At 45.6% G+C, this 19188-nt stretch overlaps 1 protein-coding gene across 1 annotated transcript in view; it reads right to left on the bottom strand.

Moving 5' to 3' along the window:
• LOC115120925 (mitogen-activated protein kinase kinase kinase kinase 5-like) overlaps positions 1-19188 on the bottom strand; it is a 153738-nt gene that overhangs the window by 26954 nt on the left and 107596 nt on the right. Inside the window, exons 19-26 of the mRNA XM_065025910.1 lie at positions 16062-16202; positions 15846-15927; positions 12253-12332; positions 9213-9254; positions 7504-7588; positions 7235-7314; positions 5855-5915; positions 620-734 (exon numbers count right to left, since the gene is read on the bottom strand). Coding sequence (XP_064881982.1) covers positions 620-734; positions 5855-5915; positions 7235-7314; positions 7504-7588; positions 9213-9254; positions 12253-12332; positions 15846-15927; positions 16062-16202 — 686 coding nt within the window. The remainder of the gene's footprint in view (positions 1-619; positions 735-5854; positions 5916-7234; positions 7315-7503; positions 7589-9212; positions 9255-12252; positions 12333-15845; positions 15928-16061; positions 16203-19188) is intronic.

Raw genomic sequence — 19188 nt, 5'->3', positions numbered from 1 at the left:
ACATTTAAATGTCTTGGAATGGCCTAGTCAAAGTCCAGACCTCAATCCAATTGAGAATCTGTGGTATGACTTAAAGATTGCTGTACACCAGCAGAACCCATCCAACTTGAAGGAGCTGGAGCAGTTTTGCCTTGAAGAATGGGCAAAAATCCCAGTGGCTAGATGTGGAAAGCTTATAGAGACATACCCCAAGAGACTTGTGGCTGTAATTGCTGCAAAAGGTGGCTCTACAAAGTATTGACTTTGGGGGGGTGAATAGTTATGCACGCTCAAGTCCACTTTTTTTAAATACTTATTTCTTGTTTATTTCACAATAAAACATATTTTGCATCTTCAAAGTGGTAGGCATGTTGTGTAAATCAAATGATACAAACCCCTCAAAAAATATATTTTAATTCCAGGTTGTTAGGCAACAAAATAGGAAAAATGCCAAGAGGGGATGAATAGTTTTGCAAGACACTGTATCTCCCCGTTTCTCTCGGTTTCATGCCTACTGAACACGACACAGTCATATAGTGTCAACACAACCTCTGTTGAGGACAATAGAATAGACCCCTGTGTCTCTCACTTGGGTGAGATCTTGTCTGGGAAGCAGTGTGTGTGTGAGTGTGTGTGTCACCTTGGTAACATCTTGTCTGGGAAGCGGTGTGTTTGGAACTGAGAGGCCAGGCCAGGCTTCTTCAGCTGCTCAAACAGCCCAATCAGGTTGTGTGAGTAGAGCTGGAAGGTCTTCCCTGTGATCACATAATCACATTATAGGAAAAACAGGGATGTGTCGCACCCTATTCCCTATATAGGGCACTACTGTTGACCGGGAGGGGGGAGAAGTGCACTATATAGGGCACTACTGTTGACCAGGGGGGAGAAGTGCACTATATAGGGCACTACTGTTGACCAGGGGGAAATAAGTGCACTATATAGGGCACTACTGTTGACCGGGGGTGGGGGGGGGAGAAGTGCACTATATAGGGCACTACTGTTGACCCGGGGGGGGGGGGAGAAGTGCCCTATATAGAGAATAGAATGTAATTTGGGACGTAGACATGACATTGTTTCTGGGGGTCACATCTCTTACAGTGGTCATGACATCATCTCCCCAAAACATTCCTGTATAGTTAAACAGACAAACGACAACACAGAGATAGATTGAAGGACTAAGGAAACTAGATCAAAAGAGGATACATGGCAGAAACACTTGGTATTATTATTATTATTAGTGTAGATGTATTCACCATCAACAGCAATTGGGTTTTAAGGAGCTGATCTCTCATATGAACTTTTATCTGAACATACAGGCATGTGGCTGGGATGGAGTTAGCTTGATGTTGAAAAGGGTAGGGGGGTAAGGAGGGTCATTTTACCCCAAAATCCCTCGGTTTTCTAGAAATCCCGGTTGGAGAATTCCTGGATTTCCTGCTTATTCCATAGTGATTCCAGGAATATTCTAACTAGGATTTCTTGGAAAAAAAACAGGAATTTTGGGACAGTAACCAAAAGGTTGCAACCCTGGATAGGAGTGAACAAGGGTGCGATTAAAATATGGGTATGACGATGAGGGGTGATGATGACTGCGATGATGATGATGATTTGTGAATGTGATGATTACCTTCTGATGAAGCCGGTTAGTAGAATACCAAATCAAGCCAGACCAGAGGAAGAGGAGGAGGAAGAGGGACAGAGCCCAAGAGGAAGAGAAGAAAGAAACCAGAGATTAGATATTCTCTGAGCCGGGGCATAGGGTCTACTCTTCAGTAGGTACGACGCTACACATCACACTGAACTTTGACCTAGGCTAAATCCCAAACTCACTCTCTCCTGCCTCCTAAAATGGGTCTACTCTTCAGTAGGAACGACGCTACACATCACACTGAACTTTGACCTAGGCTACATCCCAAACTCTCTCTCTCCTGCCTCCTAAAGTGTGCACTTGTTCACTTCCCTTCACCGATTTCAAATGAAATGACTGGAATAAGAAACATGTTAAAGCGCTGACGAAAGTCATGAGGCCCGATATGTAAAACTTAACAAAGAGCAGTGTTTACTACCAGTCATTTTTTTCTCTCTCATTTTATTCAACTGTTACCAGGCAACAAAGATCGCTCAGATGTGCGAATGCCTTGTGAATAAGAAATAGGGTAGAAACTCACATTAGCCCATGACTTCCACCAACCCAACGCTTTTAAAAAATGTTTTTGGGGGGGAGGGAGTAGTGAACGAGTGTACACTTCAGGAGAAAGTATTGGGGACGTACTCAAAGTATTAAATTCCAATACGTTAGAAATGTTTACTTTCACTTTATTACAACAGAGAAATTCAACAACCAAGTGGTTAAAACCCAGATATATACAGTAGTTAAATATATATTTTGTTTTACCTTGATTAAACCAGGAAGTGGATGTACATCTTCAATGTATACAAAAATATAGAAAAACAGAAAACACTGGACAACTCTAACAGTTAAATTTGGCATCGGGTCAAAAGCCTCATCTACTGTGTGCTGCTACGCTACACATTTGGGACATGCATCATCTAGCTACAATTAAGAGTTCTTCTTCTCTCACGGCAGGGTAGCCTAGTGGTTAGAGTGTAGAGGTGGCAGGGTAGCCTAGTGGTTAGAGTGTAGAGGCGGCAGGGTAGCCTAGTGGTTAGAGTGTAGAGGTGGCAGGGTAGCCTAGTGGTTAGAGTGTAGAGGCGGCAGGGTAGCCTAGTGGTTAGAGTGTAGAGGCGGCAGGGTAGCCTAGTGGTTAGAGTGTAGAGGCGGCAGGGTAGCCTAGTGGTTAGAGTGTAGAGGCGGCAGGGTAGCCTAGTGGTTAGAGTGTAGAGGCGGCAGGGTAGCCTAGTGGTTAGAGTGTAGAGGCGGCAGGGTAGCCTAGTGGTTAGAGTGTAGAGGCGGCAGGGTAGCCTAGTGGTTAGAGTGTAGAGGCGGCAGGGTAGCCTAGTAGTTAGAGTGTAGAGGCGGCAGGGTAGCCTAGTGGTTAGAGTGTAGAGGTGGCAGGGTAGCCTAGTGGTTAGAGGTAGAGGTGGCAGGGTAGCCTAGTGGTTAGAGTGTAGAGGCGGCAGGGTAGCCTAGTGGTTAGAGTGTAGAGGCGGCAGGGTAGCCTAGTGGTTAGAGTGTAGAGGCGGCAGGGTAGCCTAGTGGTTAGAGTGTAGAGGCGGCAGGGTAGCCTAGTGGTTAGAGTGTAGAGGCGGCAGGGTAGCCTAGTGGTTAGAGTGTAGAGGCGGCAGGGTAGCCTAGTGGTTAGAGTGTAGAGGTGGCAGGGTAGCCTAGTGGTTAGAGTGTAGAGGCGGCAGGGTAGCCTAGTGGTTAGAGTGTAGAGGTGGCAGGGTAGCCTAGTGGTTAGAGTGTAGAGGCGGCAGGGTAGCCTAGTGGTTAGAGTGTAGAGGCGGCAGGGTAGCCTAGTGGTTAGAGTGTAGAGGCGGCAGGGTAGCCTAGTGGTTAGAGTGTAGAGGCGGCAGGGTAGCCTAGTGGTTAGAGTGTAGAGGCGGCAGGGTAGCCTAGTGGTTAGAGTGTAGAGGCGGCAGGGTAGCCTAGTGGTTAGAGTGTAGAGGCGGCAGGGTAGCCTAGTGGTTAGAGTGTAGAGGCGGCAGGGTAGCCTAGTGGTTAGAGTGTAGAGGCGGCAGGGTAGCCTAGTGGTTAGAGTGTAGAGGCGGCAGGGTAGCCTAGTGGTTAGAGTGTAGAGGCGGCAGGGTAGCCTAGTGGTTAGAGTGTAGAGGCGGCAGGGTAGCCTAGTGGTTAGAGTGTAGAGGCGGCAGGCGGCAGGGTAGCCTAGTGGTTAGAGTGTAGAGGCGGCAGGGTAGCCTAGTGGTTAGAGTGTAGAGGCGGCAGGGTAGCCTAGTGGTTAGAGTGTAGAGGCGGCAGGGTAGCCTAGTGGTTAGAGTGTAGAGGTGGCAGGGTAGCCTAGTGGTTAGAGTGTAGAGGTGGCAGGTAGCCTAGTGGTTAGAGTGTAGAGGTGGCAGGTAGCCTAGTGGTTAGAGTGTAGAGGTGGCAGGGTAGCCTAGTGGTTAGAGTGTAGAGGTGGCAGGGTAGCCTAGTGGTTAGAGTGTAGAGGTGGCAGGTAGCCTAGTGGTTAGAGTGTAGAGGTGGCAGGGTAGCCTAGTGGTTAGAGTGTAGAGGTGGCAGGTAGCCTAGTGGTTAGAGTGTAGAGGTGGCAGGGTAGCCTAGTGGTTAGAGTGTAGAGGTGGCAGGTAGCCTAGTGGTTAGAGTGTAGAGGAAAATAATAATTTGTTCTTAACTGACTTGCCTAGTAAAATAAAGGTAAATAAAAAAAATAAACATAAAACTATCTACATTGCTACTGTCACCAGGAGTTTTCCAACCACTGGTCTGGTCCATGATCCCTATCTCTACTCCGTACAGCAGGCCATGAAGACAGACGTGTTATTCATGACTCACTGTGTGGCGTGTAGAGGTTGTCCTCCCAATAGATTTTTAGACGAAACTGGTATCTATTCCACTGGGGCCGTTCACGTCATCCGGGTCATCTTTTACATACAATTGCACGCCATAAAGACATTCAAGACCACGAAACTATCGCTAAACTTAGAAGTGGTCTCCAATAGCTTTTGAACAACATATTTCCGGCTGCTGTAGGATATATATATATATGACGTGATTACCAGAGCTTCCTGGCTGCTGTAGGATATATATATGACGTGATTACCAGAGCTTCCTGGCTGCTGTAGGATATATATATGATGTGATTACCAGAGCTTCCTGGCTGCTGTAGGATATACTGTATATGACGTGATTACCAGAGCTTCCTGGCTGCTGTAGGATATACTGTATATGACGTGATTACCAGAGCTTCCTGGCTGCTGTAGGATATACTGTATATGATGTGATTACCAGAGCTTCCTGGCTGCTGTAGGATATACTGTATATGACGTGATTACCAGAGCTTCCTGGCTGCTGTAGGATATATATATATATATATGACGTGATTACCAGAGCTTCCTGGCTGCTGTAGGATATACTGTATATGATGTGATTACCAGAGCTTCCTGGCTGCTGTAGGATATACTGTATATGACGTGATTACCAGAGCTTCCTGGCTGCTGTAGGATATACTGTATATGACGTGATTACCAGAGCTTCCTGGCTGCTGTAGGATATACTGTATATGACGTGATTACCAGAGCTTCCTGGCTGCTGTAGGATATACTGTATATGATGTGATTACCAGAGCTTCCTGGCTGCTGTAGGATATACTGTATATGACGTGATTACCAGAGCTTCCTGGCTGATGTAGGATATATATATATATATATGACATGATTACCAGAGCTTCCTGGCTGATGTAGGATATGTATATATATATGATGTGATACCTGTATCGGTCTTACCGACAGGGCCTAAAATGAACACCTGCCAAAAGGTAGATTTTGACATTGGCTTGTAGAGATGTCCATTTCACCAGCCACATTGTGGAGTCCTGACCCATCTCCCTCCAGTGCGAGCATTTCATTCTCATTTGTGACTAAAAATAGTCACAAGCATGATCACATTTATAGTTAAATAAATGCTTGCAGTCATTGTTTTCAAAAGTATTTCTGCCATGTCACGTTACCATAGTAACCGTCCACCCTTTAAAGGGGCACGTGAACATTTTTCTCTCATCTGTGATATTTAGGTTAATAGACTCCGGGGACAAAATTAAAAAATAAACAATATACCACAATACTTCTTAATATTAATACATGTATTATTTAAGAAACATTACAAAGCACACTCATCAGTTTTTGTCTGGTAAAAAAAAAATGTGTGACTGGTAGATTAAAAAAAATAAAAATCTACCTGCCCACAGTGGCTGGTGGACCAAAAAGCGAAACGTTATGCCCATGCTTACTGACTCACCTGACAGAGACATCAGGTTGTTGTTGATGATGTAGAGCCAGGTACACTTCCTGGGGAACAGCTAGAAGGGGGAACATGAGACAATGAAGACATTGAATAACTCATTACTTTACGGATACAGAGGACAGCAGACCTCACAATATTAGCGTTTGAAAGCAGTGATCCTAAGTCCTACTCCTGGAGAGCCCCAGTACTGCAGGTCAAAATCACAGAGTCATGGCTTGGTTATCAATTTTTCAGTTTATGATTTGTTAAAAAGGTTTGAAATATCCAATAAATGTCGTTCCACTTCATGATTGTGTCCCACTTGTTGTTGATTCTTCACAAAAAAATACAGTTTTATATCTTTATGTTTGAAGCCTGAAATGTGGCAAAAGGTCGCAAAGTTCAAGGGGGCCGAATACTTTCGCAAGGCACTGTATATGACGTGATTACCAGAGCTTTCTGGCTGCTGTAGGATATATATATATATATATATATATAAATTTTGACCAGTACTGCAGGTCAAAAATCACTGAGTCATGGCTTGGTTTATCCCAGTACTGCAGGTCAAAATCACTGAGTCATGGCTTGGTTATCCCAGTACTGCAGGTCAAAATCACTGAGTCATGGCTTGGTTATCCCAGTACTGCAGGTCAAAATCACTGAGTCATGGCTTGGTTTATCCCAGTACTGCAGGTCAAAATCACTGAGTCATGGCTTGGTTATCCCAGTACTGCAGGTCAAAATCACTGAGTCATGGCTTGGTTATCCCAGTACTGCAGGTCAAAATCACTGAGTCATGGCTTGGTTATCCCAGTACTGCAGGTCAAAAATCACTGAGTCATGGCTTGGTTATCAATTTTTCAGTTTATGATTTGTTAAAAAGGTTTGAAATATCCAATAAATGTCGTTCCACTTCATGATTGTGTCCCACTTGTTGTTGATTCTTCACAAAAAATACAGTTTTATATCTTTATGTTTGAAGCCCAAATGTGGCAAAAGGTGCAAGGTCAAAAATCACTGTATATGAGTCAGAGCTTTCTGGCTTAGGATATTATCCCAGTACTGCAGGTCAAAAATCACTGAGTCATGGCTTGGTTTATCCCAGTACTGCAGGTCAAAATCACTGAGTCATGGCTTGGTTATCCCAGTACTGCAGGTCAAAATCACTGAGTCATGGCTTGGTTATCCCAGTACTGCAGGTCAAAATCCCTGAGTCATGGTTTGGTTATCCCAGTACTGCAGGTCAAAATCCCTGAGTCATGGTTTGGTTATCCCAGTACTGCAGGTCAAAATCCCTGAGTCATGGCTTGGTTATCCCAGAGAGCACCAGTACTGCAGGTCAAAAATCACTGAGTCATGGTTTGGTTTATCCCAGACAGCCCCATGTGTTCCTACCTGTTCCATGGTGGCTTCATGCAGCTCATTCAGGTTGAGGGTATAGATCCCATCCTCTGTCCCAAATATAAGGTACTGGTCTGAAACAAAACAGTAGAAATACATTGAATAGTGTGTGACACATTCACTCAATGAAACGTTGTTGTGTGTGTGTGTGTGTGTGTGTGTGTGTGTGTGTGTGTGTGTATGTGTGTGTGTGTGTGTGTATGTGTGTATGTGTGTATGTATGTGTGTATGTGTGTGTGTGTGTGTATGTATGTATGTGTTACCTTTGGTATCAGGGTGTATCCACGACGTGGCACAGTTGATGTTCAGTGGGCAGCCATCAAACACCTTGGAGAAACAGGCCCCCATCTAGAGTAGTGATACGGAGGACCAAATGAGAACGTAAACGAACCCAAATGTCTCCTTGTCCAAAAGACTGCTCCCAGGGTAAGGAAGCTAAACATGTTTATTTTGGAGAAACAAAAATGTGTGAACTATCCCATTTAAGTATGGTCTTCAGATGGATCATGTTTAAAATGTCAGCCGGGGGTATTTTAAAAGGGAATTTGAGAGATGGATAACCACAATACACACACATGACCACAAAAACTAGAGTCCACTGGCATTATGCAGCTCACAGACAGTTATGACAGCTCACAGACAGTGACCCCAGACCGTGACCCCAGACAGTTATGACCGCTCACAGACAGTTATGACCACTCACAGACAGTTATGACCGCTCACAGACAGTTATGACCGCTCACAGACAGTTATGACCACTCACAGACAGTTATGACCACTCACAGACAGTTATGACCGCTCACAGACAGTTGTGACCGCTCACAGACAGTTGTGACCGCTCACAGACCGTTATGACAGCTCACAGACCGTTGTGACCGCTCACAGACCGTTGTGACCGCTCACAGACCGTTATGACCGCTCACAGACCGTTATGACCGCTCACAGACCGTTATGACAGCTCACAGACAGTTATGACCACTCACAGACAGTTATGACCGCTCACAGACAGTTATGACCGCTCACAGACAGTTATGACCGCTCACAGACAGTTACAGACAGTTATGACCGCTCACAGACAGTTACAGACAGTTATGACCGCTCACAGACAGTTGTGACAGCTCACAGACAGTTGTGACCGCTCACAGACAGTTGTGACCGCTCACAGACCGTTGTGACCGCTCACAGACCGTTGTGACCGCTCACAGACCGTTATGACCGCTCACAGACCGTTATGACCGCTCACAGACAGTTATGACCACTCACAGACAGTTATGACCGCTCACAGACAGTTGTGACCGCTCACAGACAGTTATGACAGCTCACAGACAGTTATGACCACTCACAGACAGTTATGAGACCTCACAGACAGTTATGAGACCTCACAGACAGTTATGACAGCTCACAGACAGTTATGAGACCTCACAGACAGTTATGAGACCTCACAGACAGTTATGACAGCTCACAGACAGTTATGACAGCTCACTATATAGGGAATAGGGTCTAAAGTATGAAGGGAATAGGGGCCTCAGACTCATGAAGACGGGTCACTATATAGGGAATAGGGGCCTCAGACTCATGGAGATGAGTCACTATATAGGGAATAGGGGCCTCAGACTCATGGAGACGGCTCACTATATAGGGAATAGGGGCCTCAGACTCATGGAGACGGCTCACTATATAGGGAATAGGGGCCTCAGACTCATGGAGACGAGTCACTATATAGGGAATAGGGGCCTCAGACTCATGGAGACGGCTCACTATATAGGGAATAGGGGCCTCAGACTCATGGAGACGAGTCACTATATAGGGAATAGGGGCCTCAGACTCATGGAGACGAGTCACTATATAGGGAATAGGGGCCTCAGACTCATGGAGACGGGTCACTATATAGGGAATAGGGGCCTCAGACTCTTGGAGACGGCTCACTATATAGGGAATAGGGGCCTCAGACTCATGGAGACGGGTCACTCACCAGGACTTTAGGAGTTGGCGGCAGGCCGTTGATGGCAGGTTTCTGAGGAGAAACAAACAGCCACACATCAGACTGGAGGAGGAGTGGAGGACAAACTCACAAAAAATACAAACACATTGAACCTCTGTTTAACCAGGTAAGTCAGGTAAGAACACATTGAACCTCTGTTTAACCAGGCAAGTCAGGTAAGAACACATTGAACCTCTGTTTAACCAGGCAAGTCAGGTAAGAACACATTGAACCTCTGTTTAACCAGGTAAGAACACATTGAACCTCTGTTTAACCAGGTAAGTCAGGTAAGAACACATTGAACCTTTGTTTAACCAGGTAAGTCAGGTAAGAACACATTGAACCTCTGTTTAACCAGGCAAGTCAGGTAAGAACACATTGAACCTCTGTTTAACCAGGTAAGTCAGGTAAGAACACATTGAACCTTTGTTAAACCAGGCAAGTCAGGTAAGAACACATTGAACCTCTGTTTAACCAGGCTTTGTTTAACCAGGTAAGTCAGGTAAGAACACATTGAACCTTTGTTTAACCAGGCAAGTCAGGTAAGAACACATTGAACCTCTGTTTAACCAGGCAAGTCAGGTAAGAACACATTGAACCTCTGTTTAACCAGGTAAGAACACATTGAACCTCTGTTTAACCAGGTAAGTCAGGTAAGAACACATTGAACCTTTGTTTAACCAGGTAAGTCAGGTAAGAACACATTGAACCTCTGTTTAACCAGGCAAGTCAGGTAAGAACACATTGAACCTCTGTTTAACCAGGTAAGTCAGGTAAGAACACATTGAACCTTTGTTAAACCAGGCAAGTCAGGTAAGAACACATTGAACCTTTGTTTAACCAGGTAAGTCAGGTAAGAACACATTGAACCTTTGTTTAACCAGGCAAGTCAGGTAAGAACACATTGAACCTCTGTTTAACCAGGCAAGTCAGGTAAGAACACATTGAACCTCTGTTTAACCAGGCAAGTCAGGTAAGAACACATTGAACCTCTGTTTAACCAGGCAAGTCAGGTAAGAACACATTGAACCTCTGTTTAACCAGGTAAGTCAGGTAAGAACACATTGAACCTCTGTTTAACCAGGTAAGAACACATTGAACCTCTGTTTAACCAGGCAAGTCAGGTAAGAACACATTGAACCTCTGTTTAACCAGGCAAGTCAGGTAAGAACACATTGAACCTCTGTTTAACCAGGCAAGTCAGGTAAGAACACATTGAACCTCTGTTAAACCAGGCAAGTCAGGTAAGAACACATTGAACCTCTGTTTAACCAGGCAAGTCAGGTAAGAACACATTGAACCTTTGTTAAACCAGGCAAGTCAGGTAAGAACACATTGAACCTTTGTTTAACCAGGCAAGTCAGGTAAGAACACATTGAACCTTTGTTAAACCAGGCAAGTCAGGTAAGAACACATTGAACCTTTGTTTAACCAGGCAAGTCAGGTAAGAACACATTGAACCTTTGTTTAACCAGGCAAGTCAGGTAAGAACACATTGAACCTTTGTTTAACCAGGCAAGTCAGGTAAGAACACATTGAACCTTTGTTTAACCAGGCAAGTCAGGTAAGAACACATTGAACCTTTGTTAAACCAGGCAAGTCAGGTAAGAACACATTGAACCTCTGTTTAACCAGGCAAGTCAGGTAAGAACACATTGAACCTTTGTTTAACCAGGCAAGTCAGGTAAGAACACATTGAACCTCTGTTTAACCAGGCAAGTCAGGTAAGAACACATTGAACCTTTGTTTAACCAGGCAAGTCAGGTAAGAACACATTGAACCTTTGTTTAACCAGGTAAGAACACATTGAACCTTTGTTTAACCAGGTAAGAACACATTGAACCTTTGTTTAACCAGGCAAGTCAGGTAAGAACACATTGAACCTTTGTTAAACCAGGCAAGTCAGGTAAGAACACATTGAACCTTTGTTTAACCAGGTAAGAACACATTGAACCTTTGTTTAACCAGGCAAGTCAGGTAAGAACACATTGAACCTTTGTTAAACCAGGCAAGTCAGGTAAGAACACATTGAACCTCTGTTTAACCAGGCAAGTCAGGTAAGAACACATTGAACCTCTGTTTAACCAGGTAAGAACACATTGAACCTCTGTTTAACCAGGCAAGTCAGGTAAGAACACATTGAACCTTTGTTTAACCAGGCAAGTCAGGTAAGAACACATTGAACCTTTGTTTAACCAGGCAAGTCAGGTAAGAACACATTGTTATTTACAATGACGGCCTACCCCGTACAACACCGGACGCCGCTGGGCCAATTGTGCGCCGCCCTACGGGGACTCCCAATCACGGCCGGGTGTGATACAGCCTGGATTCGAACCAGGGACTGTAAGCCTAGTGCTGGTCCGCATTTCGACTGTTTACTTCAAGCACCCTTTCATCGTCTGCGTCTCCAATTACACACCGTTCCTATACAGTTATCCCCTTTATAGTGAATAGGTTACCATTTTGGGATGCAGACTCGGTGTCATTATGTTATCATAGTCTTCTTAGTCAACGTTTTTAACAAGATCCACCATTATATTTCACAGTATGTATGTTTTTTACCCCCCATCTGCTTATGCGTTGTCATTTCGACGCCAAATCCACCACTGGTTTGCTTGGCCAAAGAGCTTTATTTTCTGTGTCATCCAACAAAATGTAAGACGCCCGGAGTTGACTAAAAACGGCATCGAGACTTGGATTGAAAACTGGTTTCTTCTGGTCGGATGACATAAAAATAGAGCTCTTTCACCCAAGCGCAACACCAGGGGTAGAAATGAGAACGCATCAGCAGAAAATAAATCAGATTCCTACTGTTAAAATATGTTATTTCTGTTTTTAATTTTTAATACATTTACAACCAAATTCTATAAACATGTTTTTTTTGCTGTGTCCTTATGGGATGTGTGTAGATTTATGAGGAACATTAAAAAAATTAAAAAATAAGATCCATTTCTAGAATAAGTTGTAACGTAACATAATGTGGCGTTTGAATACTTGCTGAAAAGACGTTCAACAGGAAGTATGTACTCACAAGGTAGTCTTTCTTCTCCGTCCTCTGTGGTCGGCTGGGCCGAGCACTGGGATTCTCTCCGTTCACGCCGTCATCGGGATCTGGTGAAAGTCAAACAAAGTCACATTGGAGTCCTTTAGCAGATGCCCTTATCCAGAGTCACAAGGTAAAACAACCACATATCATCATCATCATCATCATCATCATCATCGCAAGCGGGGGGGGGGGGGGGGGGGAGTTAGAGTTATATTCTAGCATAGAACTCTCTGAGGGTTAAATTTGAGCAGTTAGGCCCGAGGTGGTATGGTATATGGCCAATATACCACGGGCAAGAGCTGTTCTTAGGGATACAGCCCTTAGCCGTGGTATATTGGCCATATACCACAAACGACAAAGTGCCTATTAGAAACTTATTACCAATGTAATTAGAGCAGTAAAAATAACTGATTTGTCAAACCCATTGGTATACGGGTCGGATATAGCGTAGCTGTCAGCCAATCAGCATTCGTAGCTTCAACCACCCAGTTTATAATCTAGCAGAGAACTCTGAGGGTGAAAGTCCCGGGTCGATATTCAAGGAATACCCCCTCAAACGAGGCAGTGGTGGTAAAAGTACCCGATTGGCACACACGAGTAAAAAAGTACAAATATTTTGAGTCATTTCCTGTAAAAGTGAAAGTCACCCCATTTAAAAATACTACTTGAGTAAAAGTCAAAAAAGTATTTGGTTTTAAAAAATTACTTAAGGATCAAAAGAAAAAAGTAAATTTTAATTTTTTAAAATATATTTATGGATAGTCAGGGTCACACTCCAACACGCCAGTGAGTCCTCCAGATCAGAGGCAGTAGGGAGGACCAGGGATGTTCTCTGTTTAGTGAGTCCTCCAGATCAGAGGCAGTAGGGATGACCAGGGATGTTCTCTGTTTAGTGAGTCCACCAGATCAGAGGCAGTAGGGATGACCAGGGATGTTCTCTGTTTAGTGAGTCCTCCAGATCAGAGGCAGTAGGGATGACCAGGGATGTTCTCTGTTTAGTGAGTCCACCAGATCAGAGGCAGTAGGGATGACCAGGGATGTTCTCTGTTTAGTGAGTCCTCCAGATCAGAGACAGTAGGGATGACCAGGGATGTTCTCTGTTTAGTGAGTCCCCCAGATCAGAGGCAGTAGGGATGACCAGGGATGTTCTCTGTTTAGTGAGTCCTCCAGATCAGAGGCAGTAGGGATGACCAGGGATGTTCTCTGTTTAGTGAGTCCACCAGATCAGAGGCAGTAGGGAGGACCAGGGATGTTCTCTGTTTAGTGAGTCCTCCAGATCAGAGGCAGTAGGGAGGACCAGGGATGTTCTCTGTTTAGTGAGTCCTCCAGATCAGAGGCAGTAGTGATGACCAGGGATGTTCTCTGTTTAGTGAGTCCTCCAGATCAAAGGCAGTAGGGATGACCAGGGATGTTCTGTTTAGTGAGTCCTCCAGATCAGAGGCAGTAGGGAGGACGAGGGATGTTCTCTGTTTAGTGAGTCCTCCAGATCAGAGGCAGTAGGGATGACCAGGGATGTTCTCTGTTTAGTGAGTCCTCCAGATCAGAGGCAGTAGGGAGGACCAGGGATGTTCTCTGTTTAGTGAGTCCACCAGATCAGAGGCAGTAGGGAGGACCAGGGATGTTCTCTGTTTAGTGAGTCCTCCAGATCAGAGGCAGTAGGGAGGACCAGGGATGTTCTCTGTTTAGTGAGTCCTCCAGATCAGAGGCAGTAGGGAGGACCAGGGATGTTCTCTGTTTAGTGAGTTCTCCAGATCAGAGGCAGTAGAGATGACCAGGGATGTTCTCTGTTTAGTGAGTCCTCCAGATCAGAGGCAGTAGGGATGACCAGGGATGTTCTCTGTTTAGTGAGTCCTCCAGATCAGAGGCAGTAGGGAGGACCAGAGATGTTCTCTGTTTAGTGAGTCCTCCAGATCAGAGGCAGTAGGGATGACCAGGGATGTTCTCTGTTTAGTGAGTCCTCCAGATCAGAGGCAGTAGGGATGACCAGAGATGTTCTCTGTTTAGTGAGTCCTCCAGATCAGAGGCAGTAGGGAGGACCAGGGATGTTCTCTGTTTAGTGAGTCCTCCAGATCAGAGGCAGTAGGGATGACCAGGGATGTTCTCTGTCTAGTAAGTCCTCCAGATCAGAGGCAGTAGGGAGGACCAGGGATGTTCTCTTTATAATTGTGTGAATTGGACCATATTACTGCCCTGCTAAGCATGCAAAATATATAGTATTTTTGGGTGTCAGGGGAAAATGTATGGAGTAAAAAGTACATTGTTTTTGTTAGGAATGTAGAGAAGTAAAAGGTGGCAAAATATAAATAGTAAATTACAGATACCCCCCCCCAAAATAACTCAAGTAGTACTTTAAAGTATTTATACTTTAAGTACTTTACACCACACCCACAAATTGGGGTAAACAAACATGACATTTTTCTAAGTAGTGAGAACGCTCGGGAGAAGGCAACGTTGAAACGTAATCTTCAGACATGTCGCACTTTTCTTAAATGTCGTTTTGTAATTGACTAAAACAACGAGGACGACAAGAAAATGGTGTTTGAAAAAGGTCAAGTTTTTTGCTGTGAGCCAATGGGGTAACCTAGGTAACCACAGGTTGCTTTCCTCACAGATGGGCAGAGCTGGGACCTTATATCTATCAAATACCGACTAGGACTATATTATAGCATAAAACTCTGAGGGTCATATCTCTAGCGTACGGGATTCTATCCGAGGGTCATATCTCTAGCGTACGGGATTCTATCTCTAGCGTACGGGATTCTATCTCTAGCGTACGGGATTCTATCTCTAGCGTACGGGATTCTATCAGAGGGTCATATCTCTAGCGTGCGGGATTCTATCAGAGGGTCATATCTCTAGCGTGCGGGATTCTATCCGAGGGTCATATCTCTAGGGTACGGGATTCTATCCGAGGGTCATATCTCTAGCGTACGGGATTCTATCCGAGGGTCATATCTCTAGCGTGCGGGATTCTATCCGAGGGTCATATCTCTAGCGTGCGGGATTCTATCCGAGGGTCATATCTCTAGCGTACGGGATTCTATCCGAGGGTCATATCTCTAGCGTACGGGATTCTATCCGAGGGTCATATCTCTAGCGTACGGGATTCTATCCGAGGGTCATATCTCTAGCGTACGGGATTCTATCCGAGGGTCATATCTCTAGCGTACGGGATTCTATCCGAGGGTCATATCTCTAGCGTACGGGATTCTATCCGAGGGTCATATCTCTAGCGTACGGGATTCTATCCGAGGGTCATATCTCTAGCGTACGGGATTCTATCCGAGGGTCATATCTCTAGCGTACGGGATTCTATCCGAGGGTCATATCTCTAGCGTACGGGATTCTATCCGAGGGTATTGAACCACAGTTAGATGCACCTTCTTTCCTTTGAATACTTTTGATGTACTGACAAATACATTGTTTGAATAACTGATGGAATAGAAGAGATTGTTTCTAATTTCGAGTAGTCGTATCCTCAATCCATTCAACAAGTGATCATGGTGAGGAGTGCGCGCACATGTCCGTCTGTGTGTGTGTGTGTGCACGTGGGCGTGCGACAGTCTGTGTGTCCTTACCAGGGTCTGAGGCTGTGGACGTAGATAGCAGATTGGGGCTACTGCCGCTGGCTGACAGGTAGTCCGGACCAGAATGCTCCGCCTTACAATTAAAATACCTTTATTACCTCAAACTTGGGGAATTCCTTTTTAAGCTTCATAATGTAATTTAAAAACACACAGAATATTGTGAATATTCAAACATTGTAATAGAAAAAGATATACATAAACACATGCCTTGTTGCCCTGCTCTGGAGTGCTCAGCCTCCGGGGGAACAGGCCTGGACCTGGGCTGTCCTCTGAGCCTGGAAATCTCCTCACTGTCAGACACCTCTCATCAATCACATCTGGCTCATCTGACAAACTGCTCAGATGAGGCTAAGAGTGAGAGGAGGAGAGGGAGATGAAGGAGAGAACAGAGGAGAGGAAGAGGGAAGGAGAGGAGGCGAGGCAGTCGAAAAGAGGAGAGGAAGAGGGAAGGAGAGGAGGAGAGGAAGAAGAGAACAGAGCAGAGGAGGGAGAAGGAGAGGCAGAGGAAGCGAGGCAGAGATGAGGAGGAGAGGCAGAGATGAAGAGAGGAGAGGAAGAGGGAAGGAGAGGAGGAGAGGAAGAAGAGAACAGAGCAGAGGAGGGAGAAGGAGAGGCAGAGGAAGTGAGGCAGAGATGAAGAGAACAGAGCAGAGGAGAGGAAGAGGGAAGGAGAAGAGGAGGAGAGGCAGAGGAAGAGAGGAGAGGAAGAGGGAAGGAGAGGAGAGGAAGAAGAGAACAGAGCAGAGGAGGGAGAAGGAGAGGCAGAGGAAGCGAGGCAGAGATGAAGAGAACAGAGCAGAGGAGAGGAAGAGGGAGGAAAACAAGGGGTTATGTACACGCCTGTTTGTCAGGTATATGCAGAACAGTGGCTGCAGTTCAAACACTTAAAAAGACACACCCTATCCCCTCAGCCCTCACTTCTGATGACGTGTCATGACGTCTGACGAGTATACTCTTGCAGGGCGAGGGGTGAGGGAGGGCGAGGGGTGAGGCAGGGCGAGGGGTGAGGGAGGGCGAGGGGTGAGGGAGGCGAGGGGTGAGGCAGGGCGAGGGGTGAGGGAGGGTGAGGCAGGGCGAGGGGTGAGGGAGGGCGAGGGGTGAGGCAGGGCGAGGGGTGAGGGAGGGCGGGGGTGAGGAGGCGAGGGGTGAGGCAGGGCGAGGGGTGAGGGAGGGGTGAGGCAGGGCGAGGTGGTGAGGGAGGGCGAGGGGTGAGGGAGGGCGAGGGGTGAGGCAGGGCGAGGGGTGAGGCAGGGTGAGGCAGGGCGAGGGTTGAGGCAGGGCGAGGGGTGAGGCAGGGCGAGGGGTGAGGGAGGGCGAGGGGTGAGGCAGGGCGAGGGGTGAGGCAGGGCGAGGGGTGAGGCAGGGCGAGGGGTGAGGCAGGGCGAGGGGTGAGGGAGGGCGAGGGGTGAGGAGGGCGAGGGGTGAGGGGGCGAGGGCGGGAGGGGTGAGGCAGGGCGAGGGGTGAGGCAGGGCGAGGGGTGAGGCAGGGCGAGGGGTGAGGGAGGGCGAGGGGTGAGGCAGGGCGAGGGGTGAGGGAGGGCGAGGGGTGAGGCAGGGTGAGGCAGGGCGAGGGGTGAGGGAGGAAGGAATGATTTTTAATGATTAAATGGACTGTCCTTGCCCGGAAATCACTCATCCACTGGTGGCTTGTGGGTTCTTTATATGTGCTACAGTCAATTATAATTGCATGTCTACTTATTAATAATGATATAGTTAATATATACACCTACTGTATGATAGCTAGCAAATGAATTAGCTAACTAATGTTAGCCTGCCTACTGTATGATAGCTAGAACATTAATTAGCTAACTAACGTTAGCCTGCCTACTGTATGATAGCTAGCAAATTAATTAGCTAACTAACGTTAGCCTGCCTACTGTATGATAGCTAGCAAATTAATTAGCTAACTAACGTTAGCCTGCCTACTGTATGATAGCTAGCAAATTAATTAGCTAACTAACGTTAGCCTGCCTACTGTATGATAGCTAGCAAATTAATTAGCTAACTTACGTTAGCCTGCCTAGCTAGAGCTTCTGAAGGAAAATGTTTTATTTCTAAAACTTCCAAAATATTTACTTTTATGAGAAGTGTGTGTGCATTAGTAGCACAATTTCTAATTTATTTGCATTTGTTTTTACTTCCACTTGTGTGTAAACTTCTCCATTAATTTTGTTTTTAAGTTTTGACAGACTATTCTTAGCGGATGTGCAACTGTGCTGAATTGAATTATGGGGAGTTTCAGGCCCCAGAGTGAACATAATTATACACTCACACACTCGACTAAAAAACGAGGGTTGAGGGGCTTACGTTACAAACTCCCCTTGATTGGCTAATCATTTGGACCACCCTCCAAGATGGCGACGGGAATTCCCCCAAGGGCATAAGGTAGACGAGGGTGTGTCTTTTAAGTGTTTCCTCTGGAAAAATGTGTAGCAGTGAGGGCAACCCCCCCCTTGTTTTAGGGGACAATGGTCCCTTCCCTTGGATCATATTTATGTAGGAGGACTGAGAAGCTCAGTTCTAGTGACTTTAGAGGACATTCTACTCCCAAAAAAATAAAAATAAAATAATGCTGATTCCACCTAAATGATACTTTCCACCTCCAGAAATTAGCTGTATAACATATTAAAATAAAATGTGTTTAAAAAATATTTAAACATATTTGACTTATATATTATTGACTTGCCTAGTTAACTTTTTTTTTTTTTTAATAAATAGTAATTAAAACATGTATTCGGTTTGCTGTTAGCAGTAAGCATGATCACCTGTAGCCCAACTGATGCAGCACAGTGTTAGTAAATAAACAGACTGAAATATGGGGTTGCCTGTCAACATTTTATTTATTTATTTAACCTTTAATTAACTAGGCAAGTCAGTTAAGGACAAATTCTTATTTACAATGACGGCCAAACCCGGGACGACGCTGGGGCCAATTGTGCGCCGCCCTACGGGACTCCCAATCACGGTCGGTTGTGACACCGCCTGGAATCGAACCAGAGTGTCTGTGGTGACGCCTCTAGCACTGAGATGCAGTGACTTAGACCGCTGCGCCACTCGGGAGCCCAATAGGCCATTTGCCCTTTTGGGCTAAGATCTCAAATTTGATCTTTAAACTAGTTTGCATCATATTGATGAATTTGATGTCACAAAAAAACCTTGCATAAACACAGTGAATATAATGTACCTGTTAAGGTAACCTGGAGTAACCTGGGTAACCTGGGGTAACCTGGGGGTAACCTGGAGTAACCTGAGTAACCTGGGTAACCTGGGTAACCTGGCACCTGGGGTAATACTTCCTGTCTCACAGAAACCACTTCATGTCACAACATTTTCC

Source organism: Oncorhynchus nerka, linkage group LG12, assembly GCF_034236695.1.
Source record: "Oncorhynchus nerka isolate Pitt River linkage group LG12, Oner_Uvic_2.0, whole genome shotgun sequence".
NCBI classification, from domain to species: Eukaryota; Metazoa; Chordata; class Actinopteri; order Salmoniformes; family Salmonidae; genus Oncorhynchus; species Oncorhynchus nerka.
Note: the sequence above shows the minus strand (reverse complement) of the source record. Positions and strands in the feature narration are given on the sequence as shown.